Below are 20,812 nucleotides of genomic sequence, written 5' to 3' on the forward strand. Positions count from 1 at the left end.
AGGCCTTAAAATCAACATTTCAAAGACAAAGTGGATGGCAGTTGGAAAGATCAATATAGATCAAGGTCTGATTTCTCTTAATGGAGAGGAGATCGAAAGGGTAAATTATTTCAAATACCTTTGCAGCTCGTTAAATGTAAATTGTGACTCTGATGAAGAGATAATAACCAGGATCGAAATATCACGTAAGGCTTTTATGACCTGGAAACCAGTTGTATGCAACAGAAACCTGTCGATGAATATTCGTAAGAAGGTCCTGAAATGTTATATGTGGTCCATCCTATTGTATGGTTGTGAGACATGGACGTTAAAAACCACAATGCTAAACAAGTTAGAAGCATTCGAATTGTGGTGCTATAGAAGAATCCTAAAGATATCGTGGGTTTCGCACACTTCCAATAAAGATGTTCTTCAAATGATTAATTCAGAACGTCTGCTCATAAATACCATAAAGAGGAGAAAAACAGAATACTTCGGCCATATAATTCTTCTTCTTCTTCTTTCAGTGCCTATTCGTTCCGAATATTGGCAATCATTCTGGCTATAATTATTTTATTGACTGATGCTTTAAATAGATTCGTTGTTGTTGTGGAGAACCATTTCCTCAGGTTCTTCAACCATGATATTCTCCTTCTCCCAATTCCTCGCTTTCCGAATACTTTACCCTGTAGGATTACCTTCAGTAATCTGTATTTAGTGCTGTTTCTCATTATATGTCCGAGATATTCCAACTTTCTCCTTTTAATGGTATACATCACCTCTCTTTCTTTGCTCACTCTTCGTAATACGGTCTCGTTGGTTATCTTGTCTGTCCATGATATCCTTAGAATTCGCCTGTATAGCCACATCTCGAAGGCTTCAAGTTTTTTCTCCATTGCTTCAGTTAGTGTCCAGGATTCAACTCCGTAATACAATATTGATAAGATATAACATCGTAGGAGCCTTACTTTTATCTCCAGATTAAGATTGTGGCTTTTAAAGAGTTTGGCCATGTTATTGAATGCACTCCTAGCCTTCTCTATTCTCTATTCATATAATTGGATACTACTTCGCCTTATAATACAAGGAAAAGTGGAAGGAAAGAGATGAATTGGTCGAAAGAAACTTTCATAGCTGCGTAATATTAGACAATAGTGTGGTTCCACAGTAGAAGAATTGTTTCGCGCAGCAGCCGGCAGAAAAAGGTTTCAGGAAATTGAACACATGATGACGGCCAACGTCTGAATACGGACACGGCACCCAAAGAAGAAGAAGCTTTTATTTACCCCACAATTTGAGGAAATTTGTTGCTGCAAAATGTTTTTAATCAAACGTAACCGAAATAGACCAATTATTTAAAAAACCTTTTACAACTGTTTGTGAAAAAGCAACAATTGGTATTGTATAAATGTTGAATGACGTATAACAAACTTAAGGAGACTTTATTAAGAAATAATTACATGTTTTAAATGAAAACTGTTATGCTACAATATTTTCATCTTTCCCACGTAATACAAATAGAGCCTACATCTAGATCTTGTAGCGATTATTCACGTCGTCCATAATATCCTTGATACGTCGAACCTCGTCGACTTTCCTGTACAGGAACTTCTCGTAGACCTTTACCGCCTCCAGTTGGCCCTCTAATTTGATTTGTTCGATTCTCTCGTTTTTTATTTTCTCCTCCAACTCGGCACTGTTTGACTTTGTCGAATTTCCAGCAAGAACGTTCTTCTTTAACTGCTGGGAGCTGGACGTGATCCATTCGTTGATGCCGGTCCATAAATCGGTCTGAATAAAAATATGATCGATTAAACTGTGATTTAATGGTTAAAAGGCAAGATTTTTTATTGCGGTGTATTTCCGCAGGGAAGGCGTGTTTTCCCGGGGTTTATTGGTAGTTGCGGTTGGGTTGGGACATAAATGTATGTTTTTTGTACAAGGTTTACCTCAGGGGACAATAATTGTTGGTAGATAGATACTGTTATACTCACATCTTTATATATGTATTTATATATGCATATATATATATATATATATATATATATATATTATATTGAAAAAAATGTTCAGAAAAAATGGCTTCTCATCATATAATATCAAAAGATCCAGAATGCTCAAAGGCGAATTAATGACCCAACAAAAAAAGACGAAAAACCAATTGCAAAAACCATCCTGAGCCAACCAAATGAGCGAGGTGATCGACTAATACAGTTTTTCCAAGAGAAAAACTTAATTATCACTAATACTTGGTTTAAGTTACCATTAAGAAGATTGTACACTTGGAGGTCACCACAGGACAGGACTGGGTACATCGTTAGAAATCAGATAGACTTTATAACAATTAACAAACGATTCCGTAACGCAATAATATTAGCCAAAACATATCCTGGAACTGATATAAACTCTGATCATAATCCTCTTGTAGCCCAATTACGAGTCAGACTAAAAACCTTAATCCAGAAACAGAATAACAATAGATTAGATATGGATCAACTTAGAAATCCCGAGATAAAAGTTAAGCTTACAAATAGCATTAATAGTAATGTTGCTTTAACAACCAATACTGATGATATTGAAAGAGACTGGATCAACTTAAGGGACGCTATATGCAACGGTGCGAAAGAAGTCATTGGTAACTACGAGCGGAAGAAGAAGAACGAATGGATGACAGATGAAATATTACACCTTATGGACAGAAGGAAGGAAAATAAGAATAATCCCGAACAATATAAAGAACTGGATAGAACTGTCAGCAGAAAGATAAAAGAATCCAAAGAGAAATGGTTACAAGAAAAATGTCAAGATATAGAAGAGCTAGAACGAAGACATGATAGTTTTAATATGCATAAAAAAATCAAGGAGTTTACTTATACTTACAAGAAAAAAAACAGTTTGGTAGGTTAATAGACGAGAACAACAAATTTATTGTAGATAAAGAAGAACAGTTACAGACTTGGGCAAATTACATAAAAGATTTGTTTACGGATTATCGTCATATTCCTACGAACACTCTTGATCTGAATGGACCAAAAATATTGAAAAGTGTGGTGATAAAAGCTATAGATCAAACGAAAAATGGGAAAGTAACAGGATGCGATGAAATACCAGTCGAATTTTTAAAAGTTTTTAACGAGAACAACCTGAATGTAGTATTAGAACTGTTTAATAAGATATACGATACTGGTCAAATTCCATCGGACTGGTTGAAATCTACATTTGTGCCCCTTCCCAAGAAATCGAATTCTAAGACGTGTAGTGAATATCGCCTTATAAGTTTAATGAGTCACACCCTTAAAGTATTCTTGCGTATTATCCATTCCAGAATACGAGCAAAATTAGAACACAGCATAAGTAAAACACAGTTCGGTTTTAGATGCGGTTTTGGAACTCGAGAGCCGCTCTTTGCAATACAAGTCTTGATTCAAAAATGTCTGGATCAACAGAAAGATGTTTACGCCTGTTTTATCGACTATGAGAAAGCATTCGATACTATCAAACATGACAAACTCATAGAACTATTACATCTTACAGGACTTGACACTAAAGACATTCAGATTATAAAAAATCTATATTGGAATCAAACAGCCCACATGAAGAATGGACATATGGTGAGTGAAAACGTAACCATTTCGAGAGGGGTTAGACAGGGCTGTATTCTTTCGCCACTGCTTTTCAACCTGTACACGGAACAAATATTTCTAGAGGCACTGGAAGAGTACAACGAGGGCATCAAGATTAATGGCGTACCAATAAGTAATTTTCGATATGCAGATGATACTGTTACACTGGCCGATAATATCGAAGATTTACAGATGATGCTAAATAGAGTAAATACAATTGGCAACCAATTTGGACTGAAGATCAATAGAAAGAAAACTAAATTTATGGTGATCAGTAAAAAGAACATTCAACATATCGACCTGAATATTGAAGCCGAACGTATTGAAAGAGTATACCGATTTAAATATCTGGGATATACAGTAAATGATAAGTGGGAGCCAGATGTAGAGATTAAGATCCGAATTGAAATAGCAAGATCCAAATTCATCAAAATAAGAAAGCTCTTAAGCAACCGCCACCTAAGTGTTAACCTCCGATGGCGCGCCACGAAATGCTACGTACTCTCTACGCTACTTTACGGAGTTGAAGGGTGGACGTTAACAGCAGCAACTATAAAGAAGTTAACGGCTCTAGAAATGTGGCTGTATCGACGCATACTGAGAATACCTTGGACAGACAGAGTGACCAACACAGAGGTATTAAGACGAATGGGTAAAGAGATGGAATTATTAACAACTGTTAAAAGGAGGAAAGCGTCATACCTGGGCCATGCGTTCCGTAATGATAAGTACAGTCTGCTACAGCTTATCGTGGAAGGCAAGATTGAAGGTAGAAGAGGTTTGGGTAGAAAGAAGAAATCCTGGCTGAGAAATTTGAGTGAATGGTTTCAAATACCAGAAGCCGCGAACATAATACATGCGGCACAAAACAGAGAAACCTATCGTTTGATGGTCGCCAACCTTCGGTAGAAGACGGCACATAAAGAAGAAAAACCATCCTACCATATGTAGAACAGTGCTAAAAAAACGCAAAATTGAAACAATATTCAATACCAACAAAAAAATCTCAACTATTTTCTCAATAAAAATAAGTAGCGTTTGTTTTTAATAAATTCCACAGGGTGTTGAAAAATGAGATAAATAAACATAACTTTATTTTTACACCCCGTATATGTGTAAAACGTTGACATTTCTCAAAAAGTACTAGTATGGTACTTCCTTAGAAACAGGCCTATAATATAAAATAAATATCATCGAAATTCAGTTAACCATTTAGAAGAAAAATAGCTTTAAACTTATGGTACATTCGAGATTCGAGAGTAAGCAATATTATACAGGGTGAGTCATGAGGAACTTTACATATATATATACATATATATATATATATATATATATATATATATATATATATATATATATATATATATATATATATATATATATATATATACCCGGTATTTAGGCGTTCCACGCCCTTCCGGTAGGGATCTATGGAGGAGTATCACCTAGCCGCAAGCCCTTATCTCTTGCCGTACTGCTCCACCATAGGCCGATCAAATACCAGCATATTCTAGACCAGTGGTCGCCAACCTGTCGATCGCGAGCTACCGGTAGCTCGCGGAGGCAATTCTGGTAGCTCTCACAACGATTTTAATTAAAAAAAATACAAACTGCAAAAATCAGAGAAGCTTCCGAAAATTCCACAAAAAAATCTAATTGTCATAATATTAAACATAAACAGCGGCAACGTTGCAGTGAGCGATCTGCCCCTGACGCCGTCAAGCTAGAATCGGCTATTTGTAGAACCGACCAGCCGAACCAGCGCGTTAGTGTTTGAGAACGATCTGGATTTTCTGGATTGCTTTGAACGGGATAAATACGCACGGCGCGGCGACATTGCGCTTAACTGGTTGCGCTTAACGTAACCAACGTCCATCGGTTGGGTTAGTAGAGAACAACAAAAATAATATTATGGCAAGCAGTTGTAAGAAGGTAAAGACATACCACTTTCATTCGGAATGGGAAAGAACAAAAAAATGTGTGTTTGTTATGTAATACTTCGGTCTCCGTTGCTAAAAAAGGAAATATTGAGAGACATCATAAATCTGTACATTCTAATTTTGAAAAATCATTCCCACTACATTCTGCCGCCAGAAAGGAGAAACTGAAACAGTTAAAACAACAGTTAATTGGACAACAATCAATATTTTTAAGAACAGTCGACAAAAATAAGGCTGCAATTGAAGCATCGTACCGTGTGTCCCAGATAATTGCACAAAAAAGAAACCTTATGAAAATGGTAGGCTTGACAACCGATGGCGCTCCAGCTATGGTGGGTTGTGATAAGGGGTCTGGTGGCGTTATGTCGTAAAGATGAAACTTTTCCGCAATTTCTCTGTTACCACTGCATTATCCATCAGCAAGCATTATGTGGAAATTTCCTGAAACTAAACAACGTTATGAAACTGGTGGTAAAAATTGTGAACAAGATTAGAGTTCAAGCGTTACAAAGAAGATTATTCAGAACCTTGGCCGATGAAGTTGACTGTCAATACGGGGACCTACTCCTTCACTCTAAAGTCCGATGGTTAAGTAGAGGACGGGTGCTGAAACGTTTTAATGATGGCCCATCTGGCATAGTTCAATTTTTCAAACAACGCGATGAACCGACTCCGGAACTAGAAAATTCAATCTGGCTTAGAGATTTTGGTTTTCTCGTGGACATTACAGAGAAATTAAACGAACTTAATTTGCAGCTTTGCAGGACAAATAACTAGCGATAATGATTTCTGATATAAAAGCATTTATCAAAAAGCTGGAGTTTTGAGAACAAAACCTAATTTCTACCCTGAAGAGTAACTTCAAAAATCGTTTTAAGGATTTCAATGAAATGGCTTTAGTAGCGCAGTTTGTTCAGCCAGTTCACCCTTTATGGAAATTGATATACAGCAGTTTGCAGCTTGTGTTATGCAGAACTTTGGCGAAGACATCGCTGCAACAGAAATGGAAGTCATTGAGTTTCAAAATGATTTAGCCTTAAAATCGTTAGTCTCCAGTACTGAATGTATCTGGCCTATTGTAAGTAAAGTCAAATATTCAGTTCTATGCCGTGTTGCCTTGAAAGTGAAAGCACTATTCAGTTCAACCTATTTGTGTGAATCTTCTTTTTCCAATATGAAGTTTATTAAGAACAAATATCGCAATCGACTTACAGATGAACATTTGGATAATTGTATTCGAATGGCTGCATGAAATTATACTGCAAACATTAAAAAAATTATCGATGAGTCTGAGTCTCAGCCTTCTCATTGAACGTGCTTTTTTATTTTTCAATGTATATGTTTATGATAGTGCGTTACTTTTTTATTGTTATTATTAACTATTTTTAAATCATACGTGACATGCCGTTGTGGCTGGATAAAAGTTTGTGTTTATTTTTCAAATACCTTCGTTTGATAGGTAGGAATGTAGCTGTGAACAAGTACGTACTAGTAATATTAGTTATTTTGTTATTAGTTTATTATTAGTACCTATGTATTATGTATTACCAGTTAAACAGTAAAATAAATACATATAATGGTAGATTAACTGTGGATTAATTCATTTAGGTTGCGTTACGTGGCTTCCGTGTGGGTAGCTCGCTGTTTATTCCAAAATTAACAAAGTAGCTCAACACATTGAAGAGGTTGGCGACCACTGTTCTAGACTAAGCCGCAGATTCATTTTAGAATTTTAAACTACTGCGTTAGCCTTTTTGGTTTCTGTTCACCGAGCCGGGGATTTGAACTGACATCTCTCGCATTGAAGCGAAGGAGAAGCCAGCCGCCCAGCCCGCTTGGCTATCCGATCGACAGGAACAGATACTTCTACCATATGTAGAGTCCCTCAGGGAGCATATCATGTGGCCACTAAAAAATGTCAACTCCTCTTCTTTATTAATTAACAGGGTGATTTGTGTAATTGACCATTTATTTCATTTTACTGTAGTGTTTATACGGCTCATTTGATTTTTTTAATTTTTGCATGATACAGTACACTACTACTACTATCAAGCATTCGACTGGTATTAGCTAAACTAAAAAATTCCAGGACTGGCTTTGGAAAAATTAATTTGAGGATTCGTATTAAATATTACACCCTGTATAAATTTTTTTTTAAATGCAATAAGTGATTTTCAAACTACATAAATAGCCAATGAAAACGACATATGCGACAATGTTGTCGCACTTTTATTAAATTTTTAGTGAACGATCAAATCTTACCAAAAATAGAACAACCATAATGAAGTATCAAATTATAAGGTATTAATTTAAACAAATGTTATAAATTTCGAACATTTTAATTAAAATGAGTTCCTACAACATAATCTAATACGTAGAAAATTAACATCTTTACTGTCACTTTGTATTATCTCTACGATAGAATCAATTGTTTTTCAATTTTAAATTTTTACTCATAGATCGTATTGGGGCATTATTTTCGATAAATAATAAATTAAATTGATTAAAAAGTCAAAGCTCTTGTATGTGTTAGTTTTTGTTGATTGTAAATGATTAAAATTTTATGTCAAATAATAATACATTGCATCAACTGTACTAAATAAAAATAAATCTAAAAAAGTTTAAAATGAAGGTTGGAGTTGACCGTTTGACGTTTCTTGATATTTTATACCCATTGTCATTATTGTCATTATCAATTGTTATTTATGTGTACAAGAATACATATTTCTTCTGTCATATCTACGTTAAGTACATTGTGTTAGTTTTGGTAGAGCTTTTGTTACTTTCGTTCAAAATGCCACATCAGTTTTTGACCACAGAATATGCAGACATAATATTTGTTTATGGATTCTGTAATGGGAATGGTAGGGCTGCTAGTAGAGAATATCGCAGGAGATTTCCTAATCGTCGAGCTCCCAGTCATCCAACATTTGGGTCAGTTTTTAATTATTTGCGAGAAAATGGCACTTTTCCTAGTGGAACAACAGAGCGACATGTAGATGAAGCGCAGGAAGATGACATTATGGACGCCGTTACTATGAACCCTACAATAAGCACTAGACAAGTAAGTCGAGAACTCAATGTTACTTAATCAAAAGTAAGTAGAGTCTTACAAAAAAATAATCTATACCCATATCACATTCAAATGGTTCAGCGACTACATGCTGGAGATGAGATCGATAGGTTGGAATTTTGTAGGTGGATTAACAATAATCGACCAACGCTATACAGGACACTATTTACAGATGAAGCCCAATTTACCAGAGACGGGATAAATAATTCACGAAATTCACATGTGTGGGCAGAAGAAAATCCCCATGCTATTCGAGAACGTCGTTCTCAGTTAAGGTTTTCGGTTAACGTGTGGATTGGTGTCATAAATAACCAATTAGTAGGTCCTCACTTTTTTGATGGTCCTTTAACAGGGCAGGTCTATTTGAACTTTCTACAAAATATTTTGCCGAATTTGCTTGCCAACGCGAACGTTGCTATCCGAGGGATGTATTTTCAGCATGATGGGGCACCCCCACACTTTTTACTGGCAGTGAGACAACATCTCAATAATTTTTATGGCAACAGGTGGATAGGACGTGCAGGTCCTATATCGTGGCCTTCAAGATCCCCTGATTTCAATCCCGTTGATTACCATATTTGGGGACGATTGAAGCAACTAGTTTACGCAGTGAATATTAATAACCGACAACAATTAATTGATAGAATTATACATTGTTGTAATACTATTAGAAACGATCCCCAGAGTATCCGTAATTCAATACGTCAATTAACAATTCGGCAACAAAAATGTGTACAGGCTGCAGGGTTCCATTTCAAAAATCTATTTTGAATTATTTTTATTTTGTTACCATTATTGTATCTTTTCCAGTTCTAATTTATGGGTTTATCATAACTATGTACATATTTTTAGTTTTTTTTTTTAAATTGTTCTTCGTTATTGTTAGTAGTTACTGTTTTTTGTTGTGCAGTGACTCAGTTTATCATTTAAATTAAAATGTTTGAAATTTATAACATTTGTTTAAATTAATTACCTTATAATTTGATACTTCATTATGGTTGTTCTATTTTTGGTAAGATTTGATCGTTCACTAAAAATTTAATAAAAGTGCGACAACATTGTCGCATATGTCGTTTTCATTGGCTATTTATGTAGTTTGAAAATCACTTATTGCATTTAAAAAAATATATATACAGGGTGTAATATTTAATACGAATTCCTAAATTAATTTTTCCAAAGCCAGTCCTGGAATTTTTTAGTTTATCTAATACCAGTCGAATGCTTGATAGTAGTGTACTGTATCATGCAAAAATTAAAAAAATCAAATGAGCAGTATAAACACTACAGTAAAATGAAATAAATGGTCAATTACACAAATCACCCTGTTAATTAATAAAGAAGAGTTGACATTTTTTAGTGGCCACATGATATGCTCCCTGAGGGACTCTACATATGGTAGAAGTATGTAAAGTTCCTCATGACTCACCCTGTATATATATATACAAAGAAAGCAGTTTATTAGGGATGCAGTCAGACTGACTGCATCCCTAATAAACTGCTTTCTTTGTTTATATAGACAGTCAATAATATCCAGTATTTCTTGTATATATATATATATATATATATATATATATATATATATATATATATATATATATATATATATATATATATATATATATATATATATATATATATATATATATATAATGTAGTTAGGTATTATTGACTGACACGTTATGTAAAATAAAGTTTTATTTTAAGGTTGCTCTTTGTTAAAATATATATATATATATATATATATATATATATATATATATATATATATATTGCCTTCCATCTTATATACCTTATTTTATTATAGATATGAGTGCCTTTGTTTCAATTCAAGACCGTACGTAAAGACCGGTAAGGGCACAACTGAGACATTTTTTTAAGATCAGTTATTTTTTGCAATTTGTCAATTACAAATTTATGCAATATAACATAGTGTGAAGTTGCCACTGGGCGAGAACCCAAATATAATAGTGTAACTGTAATCTGTTACATAGCAATTACTTTCTCAATAGAACAAACAGAGTTTAACATAGATATACAGCATTAAAAACAAATATTAACATTACAAAATAAAAGAAACGTCTAATAGAAAAATACAAGAAACGTTTAAAAAAACGTCAGAATACAACTTGTAATTTCACCGCACTATAACATTACACTTTGTTTCCCTAGATTTGATAGAAAACGTCACCTACCTGTACTGAGGTCACCTTATCATCCATTTCAACAGCCTGCCTCACCAAATCTCTGAAATATTCTCGAGCAACTTTTTCTTTCTCCTGCCATAATGGCAGCTCGCAACTCAACGCAGTCACCTCCTTCTTAACCTTCTCTAACTCGCATTGTTTTAGATCGATCTCAGTTTCGGTTTCCTTCAACGATTTCTGAAGATCGTACTTTTTAGCTGACAGTTGTGTTATTAATTTCGCTCGTCTTTCTTGTTCGACGCTATTTTCTGCCATTAGTTTTAATTTTTCGGAAATATCCATATTAAACAGAATAAATATCCGTCTATTATCTAGATTTATTTCACTAATAATAATGTAGACTATGTAGTTTTGACGTATTTGACGTAGCTCTAATGACGGTGCTCATTTGTTCTCCAATGCTCTCTGGATGCCTCAGGTCGTCACTTTCATCAATTTTGTAAAACATGCATTGAAAATTATACGATCAGTAAAATTAAAACAGAAATTATATTCAAATGTTTGAAAATATAATTCGAAAAAGTTGAAAATATAAAACTGAAACAATAGCGTAGGTAATTTAGTATAAAATATTGTAGCGTTATGTCAATATTATTTTGTGTATTACAAAAATGACAGCGCGATGTTGCCGCTTTCGCAGGTTTGTCGTATGATCCTTTCATAATTATTCATTATAATAGAGAACAAAAAATCAAAATATTCAGTGGATGAATAAATAATAACAGTAACCTTGGTCTATATAAATATTTTATTTTAGATATATTTGAGCTGCTAATTTGGATTTTTATTATTTTATTTGTCAGAAAAAATTGTGTATATTTCGCCAATTAAAAAACAGAATGGTGTTTATGCCAGAATTCTCAACAAAGAGAGGCTGTTTTGCTTTTTACCTTGAAGAAATATTGCAGCCATACTTGCAGGAAGATGATATATTTAAAGAAATTAGAATAGTCTTTGCAAATTATCTTCATCTTGGGCCATCAATATTGCGTCGTCTTCGTAACAGAATATTTTTTATCTTTGTTTTCCATTCTGTATCCTCGCCTTTTGTCTTATTTCTATAGGTTCTGTAAGTTGTTGTCTTTAATTCAAGTGCTGAAATTTTATCACTGATACAAAGTGATTCTGATAGTGATGACAGTGAACAGAAACAAAGAGTTGTAAAAAAACAAATGGTCTAGAACTGAGCAAGAGATGAAAGTAAGTGGAATAAAAATATTGCTAAGAAAAAGAAAGATGAAGGAGAATCTTATATTGGCTTTAAAAATAACAATTAATGTCTGAAAGCAGAAAGAAAAACTGGAAAAAACTGTAGCTGTAAATTTAAATGTTTTAAAAAAATTAACTAATTGTCTAAGCGAGACATTTGACAATATTTAATGATATTGTTAATAAAGAAAAACAGGACATATTTTTCAGGGGGCAAATAGTAATAAAAAAGGTTGGCAGATCTAGACATACCGTTCTTGTTCCTGTGAATACAATATAAAATTTGGCACAACTGTAAACAGTGTTTGCAGAAATCCTTTTTGTTCATTATATGGCTTTTAGCGGGCACATCTGCTATTTTCTAGAATATATTTTCAAAACCATACTGTGTATTTAGAGGTCCTCTCATAAATCTCCGTTTAGCTATTTATTTGTTTAATTGTTAAATTATTTCCAGAAATAGTCATTCTTCGTTAATATTGTATTTAAAGATAAACATTCAAAGTGATTTCGTTTCAATTAAAATTTCTACTTCACTGATCGAAAAGGAGTCTCCCAGGCCCCAAATGAATCCATTTGTCCAAAAGAATGTTAGAACAAGCTTTAAGTAACATACGACTATTTTCGTATTTTCGTAGGCATTTTATTTCAGATTACTACTCATTTGGAAAGCCCACGGTCGGACACTTGCCAGACATGCAACAGACTGGATGACCTCATATTAGCAGAAATAGATAAAGAAGTAAAAAGGAATCTAATAACTGAAAAAACGCTGCATGAGACGAACGCAAATTATTTTTTGTACGAATGTGAAAGGAAACACAAAAATATTTTTTTTTTTTTTTTCACGGCAACTGTGGGAATACAATTTTTGTGTACTTGCAGCTAGTTCTGGAAAATCATACTTTTAATGTACGATGAAACCATAGCCAAGAAAGAAGCTAATCGGAGTCAGACAGGGTGACTCGTTAAGCCCACTTCTCTTTAATATAAAGCAAAAGGCAAGGTTAAGATATCTGAGAATAGATATAATTAATTACGGAGATGTTGAAGAAGAAGTGCGACAACAAAACTTAAAAGCAAGTAAAGCGGCGGGATCTCTTAATGACACAATCTGGAAGAACAAACACCTAAGACAAGACACAAACATAAGAATCTATAATGCAGCAATTAGACCTATATTAACATACGCGTCGGAGTCAAGACCTAACACATCTAAAAGAAGACGACTACTAGAAACAACAGAGATGAAAATACTTCGACACATATCAGGGAAAAGTCTGTTGGATGGGGAGAGAAGCGAAAACATAAGAAGGGTATGAAATATAGAAGATATAAATGGATGGGTGAGAAAGAGGAAGCAGGACTGGAACGAACACATTAGTAGAATGGCAGAGGATAGGATAGTACGAATAGCACGAGATAAGTTACCAAATTGACGAAGAAGTATTGGCAGAGCAAGAAAAAGATGGTGCGATAATTTAAACACTTTAGGAGGCTAATATTGAAGAAGAAACGGGCATTAAAGCCTACATACAAAAAGGAAGAAGAAGAAGATATCAATGAAAGATATAAATTAATAACATTCGTAGTAAAACAGTTTTTTGCTTCTCTTGAAAAAATGATAAAATGGAGCTGCCTCATTTTTGCACACGTGTCTTCAATTGTCGTTCATTTTTAATAAAGATAGTAAATAATAAACACATTTATTTATATATTTATTTATAACTAATACAGTTTATTGTTACAGGTTTTTGGATCTAATAATGGTAAAAGAAGTCCATCTGGGAGGACGAGATGCGGAGAAAGACGCCGAGCTAGCGACGATGGCTAGAAAATATGGCCTCAATCACGAACCAGGCAATGAATGCGCCTTAACCATACTTTACGGATATGGTTTGAGCGACAACCGCTTGCTGTATATTGTTTGCCCACCGGTTGTTTGTAGGTTAGTTTCGTCAGTTTTTAATTTTTGAGAATACATTTATTTATTATACACATAGCTTCAAAAGTTATGCATCACCCCTCGTATTAACGATTTTTACATTTTTATAAATCCTTATCCATATCATATATTTAATAGGGCTTTTTCATATAAAATACACATTTTTTGGTATTTTATTTTATTTAAATACCCATATAATTAATCTGGTTTTGCCAAGGTGTAAACACTTGAAAGATTTATTTTTAATTATTAATTTCTGAGTTAGACCTGCAAGAATTATCGCTTTAGTTGAAAAAATATATTCACGGCTGTTCGTGGCGGAAAGAGTGGTTGTTTCTCAAGTGATGTCTCACGGATACGGAGTATGTTTCTGGAGACAAATAAATTCGATACAGAATAGACATCGCTCTGGTAGACCTCGAGTTACCAATAAGCAATATAATAGATATATCAGAATTTTTATTCAAAGAAATTCATTGTCTGTATTAGCTCCCTTAAAAAGCTTCAGGCACGCTACAGGAGTTAGAGTGTCCTTGGCTACAATAAGAACAAGAATTTTAGATTCAGGTTTGAGGAATCGTCGACCAATAAGAATTCCTCAGATACAACCTAGATATGTTTTGCACCGCCTGCAGTGGGCTCAAGAACACATAAAGCTGTCTTAACAGTTTTGGAATTTTTTGCCTTTTAGACGAGTCTAGAATCTGTTTAAATAGTGATAGCCGGCAAAGAGCTTTACAACTTGCACATGCCAGTCTCATACTTATTTCGCTGGTAACAGTGTTATGTTTTGGTTATTATGGCAGGTGGATGCACTAAAATGGTTCTTATTGACTTTAACCGGACAAAGGTACATCACACGGTTTTTAGAACCTCATATTAGATTATGGCGAGGAGCAGTGGATAAAAATTTTATATTTATGGATGATAACGTCCATCCACAGAGGACTCAAGACGTTAATGACTATCTTAAGACGAAAGGTATTCGCCGTTTGGAGTGATTTTGAGTGAAAAAATGTTTTGGATAATGTCACACATATGTGACACTGGTCTATAGTAATAAAAATTTGAACATAACCCAAGTGTCACAAATATGTGACATAAACATTTTTAGCTACTACTTATAAAAAATCATTTATTTATTCAATATTAACAAAACTAAAAATTACTTCCAATAAAAAATAAAACATATTGTATAAGTTTAATTGTCTTTTCTGTGCCACTCAGCAAAACAGGGTGTAACACATAACCCAATGGGCTGTCCATCACTCCCCTTACATTCCTGGCATGTGTACCAGGTGACAGCCCTTTTCTTGGTTGCACTGCACTGTCGACATCTTTTCCGCTTATTTTCTTTTTTCAAGTTGTGTGCCGCAACAACTTTTTTTCTGCTTGGCCGTTCTGTTTGTCCCAGTAAATGTTTGATCACTTCCTGTCTAAACTGAAGGTACGACATTCTTGTTTTCTTTGACGTGTTCCTATTTTTATTCAACAACCAGTTGCCATTCCACATGCAAATATCTAGTAAGTGAAAGAAAACTTTCATGTACCATCTCAGAGTTTTTCGTGGTGTGCCATAATATGAAGTCATCTGGTCAATTCTGTCAATTCCCGACATAAAGGAATTGTAGTCACGAATCATTACTGGCTTCAACTTTTTCTGGCCTCTACGATTTTCAACTTCAACCATTTCGGAACCATGCTTGGATGAAATCATTATTACATTTCTCTTATCTTTCCATGTTAATACTATGATGGGATCTCTTCTTTGCCATACGACTTCTCCTTTCTTTAATTTTTTTGTAATAACACTCTTTGTGTAAAAACTTGGCAAGCTCATAACTGTTGTAATAATTGTCCATGTAGATAATGTGCCCCTTTTCTAAATATTCAGTAACAAGTCTGTGAACTACTTCAAACGCATGCCCATTTTCATTTACTACTGTCCCCTTGCCGCTGTAGATTAGGAAATTTAGTAAAAATCCATCAGAGCTAGTAATCTCATAAATTTTTATTCCATATTTACTAGTTTTTTTTGGCATATACCGTCGGAATATTAACCGCCCTCTCCACAGTAAGAGGGCTTCGTCAAGACTTAAGTTCTCTCCTGGATAGTAAACTTTAGATATATTATTTATAATATGACTCGTAACGTTTTTAATTCTGTAAAGTCGATCTTGAACTTCTACGTCTTCCGGCTTGTAAAAACAAATATTTTGAAGAATAGCTTCAAACTTTGATCTGGGCATAGTTTTTCCAAATATTGAAAAGTGATATAGTGGATCTGTGCTCCAGTATAAACGTAAGGAGGGGAGTTTAATGTTTCCCATTAATATGCAGAGACCCAAAAATTTTTTTAAGTCGTCAATATTTATATCCATCCAGCGTCTTAAAAAGGAATATTTTTTTAAAGTCGGGTTTTCTTTGCGGGAAGCAGCTCTGTGATTTGTCCACTCTACGATTTTTATCAAAAGCTCTTCATCAAATAGTAATGAAAAATATTGTATAGGTGTTGCATCAATAGGAATTTCTACTTTTATATTTTCTTTGTCAGTAAACTGATGTATCTCAATATTTTCCTCTACATCAAGCTAGTCCGCCTCATCATTTTCTTGTACCACATTTTCATTTGCATCATTCGCTTCGCCCTCATCATTACTCAACTCACCGCCGTCATTGCTCGACTCTCCCCCATCATTGCTAGTATCCTCAGTCTCTCTTCCAGAATGAGAAGGAGAATATTCACTTCCACTAGAATAAAACATTTCATCATTATGGTCCTCCTCGAATTCATATTCAATATTTTCGGCATTTCTGTACTCACTAACTTCCCAACTAGCCATCTCGGCCTCTAATTGAAGGTCTCGTGTACTTAGATGTCGTTTTGACATTGTTAATACATTCTATAAATTTATGTTCCATAAATTTACAGGTTATTTCTTCTTTTTTTAAACGTCCAAATCACAACCCAGCCATAGCGTGTGAAAGAAGGATTGTTTAGGTGGACTGTGGCCAAATTTAGACCCACTGTGATAAACCGTGGTAAAATTATTTTACATTTCATCACGTAAGTTCGGTGTCACACATATGTGTCAGCAGTCCTTACGAAAATTTCACCGTCACACATGTGTGACGGTTGGTCGCGAATGTGTTAACCACGTATGGAAATTATTGATCGACTTGTTAGCAGTATTAGAGCTTGAATATAGGCTTGCGTCGGTACCCGTGGTGGAAATACTCAATAATAAATTTGTTAAATACATTTTAATTAGAATAATAAATATTTTAGTTTTATATTTATTCAAAAAACAGTATCTCTTGAAAACAGAGAATATTTTTTTATAAATGATATAATTATAACAGTAGTTTCTGGAAATAGTTAATAATACCGAAAATTTCCAGTAATACATAACTTTTGAAACTATGTATATTTTTACTTAGACATTTCTCGGTAAGAAGTAGCTTTAACTATATCATATGCCGAGATAGAAATGTGTTTGTATTGGCGCTCAAAATACTGGCGCATTTTAAATGAGTATCCTACCTGTCAATATTTTTTTAATTACAGAGTCTGGTTTAGTGGTCTCTGTTGGTTAATAAAAGGATTAACAAGGCAACAAGCACTCTGTGATAGAAGATTACTGTGGTTACGGGAGCAATACATGCAGCTATATCATGAAGATGGATACTGCTGTGGACCACTAGCTGCAGATGCCATCCGAGTAAGGATTTCCTTTAACAGAAATAGATTCTTTGTTTTATTTGTTTTGTTTTCAGTCGTTTGGAGGCAGGGACTGGTCCATTGCAGGAGTAACAGGAGGACAGGCTGGGGAATCTTCGGGAGCATTGAGAAGAGAAGTTTCCATGAAGATCAAAAAGAAGCAGCTGCTTAGCAACCAAACGTTTAAAGTAAGCAAAATGTTTAACGACCATACGCTCCTCACTTAATTATTTACATGTTTTAATAATGGATAATTTGTGTATATACAATTAGTTTAGAATGCCTTTCGACATTGTCCTATATCCAATTTCTATTTATGTTGGTTATTACATTCTAAATTCTTTGGAGCTCATTTATTTTCTTACTGTTTTCTGCAAGTTTTCTTCGGTCTTCTTTTCTTCTGTGGTTCTGCAAGTGTTTATTGTTAATAAGTATCCAGTACTTGTTTCGAGAGTCTACTATTTTTTATTGGATGTACTTTCCCATACTATATGAGCTGCTTTGATTGTATGTCATCCATTATTGTACCTTCTATTCCCATGCTTTTCCTGTTTTCTTTACTGTCATAGTATGCGTATTTCGCAAAAGATCTAAACCTGCAATTTGAGAAGCATAAGAAACCTGTGATTATTAAGAAAGAAGCAAAAATAATAATCCCAAGTAGTCATCAGAAGAAATTAAAAAACTTATTGACACAAAATATAATCAGTATCAATTTTGGATAGAAACAGAAACTCTTATTTAAAAACTTATTTTATGTACTATAACAGAGAAGTAAATATGATGAAGAAAAGATGTAAAGGGAGAGAAATTGTGAGAAAGTTGGTATAAATGTATAGGCATCTTATATATGAAATTTAATAATAAAAATATGATTAAAAGCAAATAATCTAAACCTTATAACAATTATAAAAGACACTACATCATAAAACAACACTATATTAAATGAAGATATACAAAGAAGTGGAGACACAAGCAAGACAATAATTATAAGAGATAGGGCCTTAAAGAAACCGAACGAGTAAAAATCAAAATATGACATATGTCACAGGCTTTAGAACCTTAACAGTATAGATAGATAAATTGACGAACTTTACTTTAGAAGCGTAGCAATTATTGTGACTTTTTTAGTAGATATTCTTATTTGAAAATCATCTCCTAATTGGTCCATCATATGTCTGTCATTTTTGTGGCACATCGTTCATTTGTCATACGTCAATTCAGGATTTTATTATTTTCATTTTAATATTAATTTTAGGATAGAAGTCTTCGTGCTCAATTCGTAGAACCCACTACAATGTGCATGGAGAGCAGCTATTGGAGAAACCCCACGCATCATCGCCAGTCTACGCCTACTACCTTTTCGGACCACCAACACGACGTTGCCAGACATCATAGTTTGGGCCAATTGGCATATAACTCATCCCAGCCAAAATTTGACAGGTACTATACGTAAAAAATCATTCTTCCACTAATAGTATTTACCGATTATTCGTTTGTAGAGATAGACATGGCTCAACGGAACATCTATGGCATGGTAGACATCCGAGGGTTGGCTCAATATTGTACGATACTCAACTGGATTTTGTAGATTTTGTTACTCTTTTCCGTTCTTTCAGGTAAGTCATTTAGTTACTAAAATAGCCTATTATTAATTGTTTATAATAGGTCATTTATAGCATCATATGTTTTGTTTTAGTTTACTAATTAGGAAGGATCTAAGGGATCTATTCGAACAACTAGCAATATCTTACAGAAGTATGGCTGTGAATACTAGTAAAATTAATGGCGTCAAGTCCAAAGTTGCCCAACCAAAGAAACCACAAAAGTTAGGTAAGTTTTTTTTATTTATTATTAAAACGTAAATGATTACCAAATTATTTTAACTATGATACTTATATTGAACGAGTTCTCACGATATGAGCTATACAACTCCATAATCACTTCAACTCAAAAAGACAGAGGTTTAACAGCAAAATGTTTAGCAGATTTTTTTCCGAAATTGAATGTTATCGAATGCACTGGAATTGATCAGCTACAACAACCACTTATTGTCCTAAAACAAACTACATTAAAGTCAGTACAAAACGGAAACAATTCACAACAGATCCGACCAGTCTGTAAATAATGTAGTAGATGTAGTATGTATGTTCTGGACCAAAAAATGACATTACAAAACTGTTAATAGTAAACTGTTACGGTGATAGTCGAATCGTCATGTATGAGGTCTCGTTGAATATAAAATATACCATATTATGCCAAATGTCAGGTTTTATATCGTATTTTTTGTAAAACATCACGTTCACGCATTCCATGTTATAAATATCAACTTTTTGGAGTTTTCAGTTGCATATCAGCAAGACATAATTGTCACGTTAAGTTCTATGTCTCGTTTCACTTAAGATACTTTGACATAAAATGCGACAAATACTTGATAGGAAATGCGACGTATTTCTTCCTAAGAGACCTCAAACGTGACGATGCGACTATCAAGTTTGCCGTTATAATTTTGTGATGTCACTACTCAATACAAAAAAAACCTAAAACTAAACCTAAAAAAAACATGTCTATTACATATAGAAACAATAATATACAAAAGAATTGTTTCTATATGTAAGAAGAATTCTATGAACAACTGGGAAGCCTGATGAAAATGACAAAAAAACATGAAGTAACAATAGTGATGGGAGATTTTAACGCAAAGGTTAGCAGAGGCAAGGTGAATGAGATCGTGGGTAACTTCGGCCTAGGAGAGAGAAACGATAGAGGTGATAGACTTATATGCTTCTGCCAGGAATATAACCTGCTATTAATACACTCTTCAAGCTCCCCAAACGTCGACTTTACACATGGAAATCCCCCGCTGACTCACCTGACAACATCATAAGGAATCAGATAGATTATATAGCAGTACCAACAAGATATAAAAACATGATAAAATCATCAAAAACGTACCCAGGTGCCGATGTTCCTACGGACCACAATCTGTTGGTATGCAGAATGGTCATGAGAGTAAAACGGCTCGAGAAAAGATCTAATTTAAACACAATTAATATTAAGAAACTCACTAACCCAGAAACCGAAATCAAAGTACGAGAACAACTAGGAAAGAAAATAA

At 34.1% G+C, this 20,812-nt stretch overlaps 2 protein-coding genes across 5 annotated transcripts in view; one reads left to right on the forward strand and one right to left on the reverse strand.

Moving 5' to 3' along the window:
* Positions 1–20,812, forward strand: part of LOC140439164 (1-phosphatidylinositol 4,5-bisphosphate phosphodiesterase epsilon-1-like) — a 579,894-nt gene that overhangs the window by 533,256 nt on the left and 25,826 nt on the right. For all 4 annotated transcript variants that reach the window (XM_072528894.1, XM_072528893.1, XM_072528896.1 and 1 more), the window contains 6 exons: positions 13,779–13,976; positions 17,542–17,695; positions 17,751–17,882; positions 18,953–19,137; positions 19,197–19,313; positions 19,394–19,527. In XM_072528894.1, the coding sequence (XP_072384995.1) occupies positions 13,779–13,976; positions 17,542–17,695; positions 17,751–17,882; positions 18,953–19,137; positions 19,197–19,313; positions 19,394–19,527 (920 nt within the window). The remainder of the gene's footprint in view (positions 1–13,778; positions 13,977–17,541; positions 17,696–17,750; positions 17,883–18,952; positions 19,138–19,196; positions 19,314–19,393; positions 19,528–20,812) is intronic.
* On the reverse strand, positions 1,421–11,391 carry LOC140439165 (uncharacterized). The gene is made up of 2 exons (XM_072528898.1): positions 10,808–11,391; positions 1,421–1,770 (listed from the first exon to the last, which is right to left on the reverse strand). Exons 1-2 carry the CDS (start codon positions 11,099–11,101, stop codon positions 1,510–1,512), a joined length of 555 nt encoding a protein of 184 aa, XP_072384999.1. The 5' UTR covers positions 11,102–11,391; the 3' UTR covers positions 1,421–1,509.

This window comes from Diabrotica undecimpunctata, chromosome 4 (assembly GCF_040954645.1).
Source record: "Diabrotica undecimpunctata isolate CICGRU chromosome 4, icDiaUnde3, whole genome shotgun sequence".
In the NCBI taxonomy this organism is placed as follows: domain Eukaryota; kingdom Metazoa; phylum Arthropoda; class Insecta; order Coleoptera; family Chrysomelidae; genus Diabrotica; species Diabrotica undecimpunctata.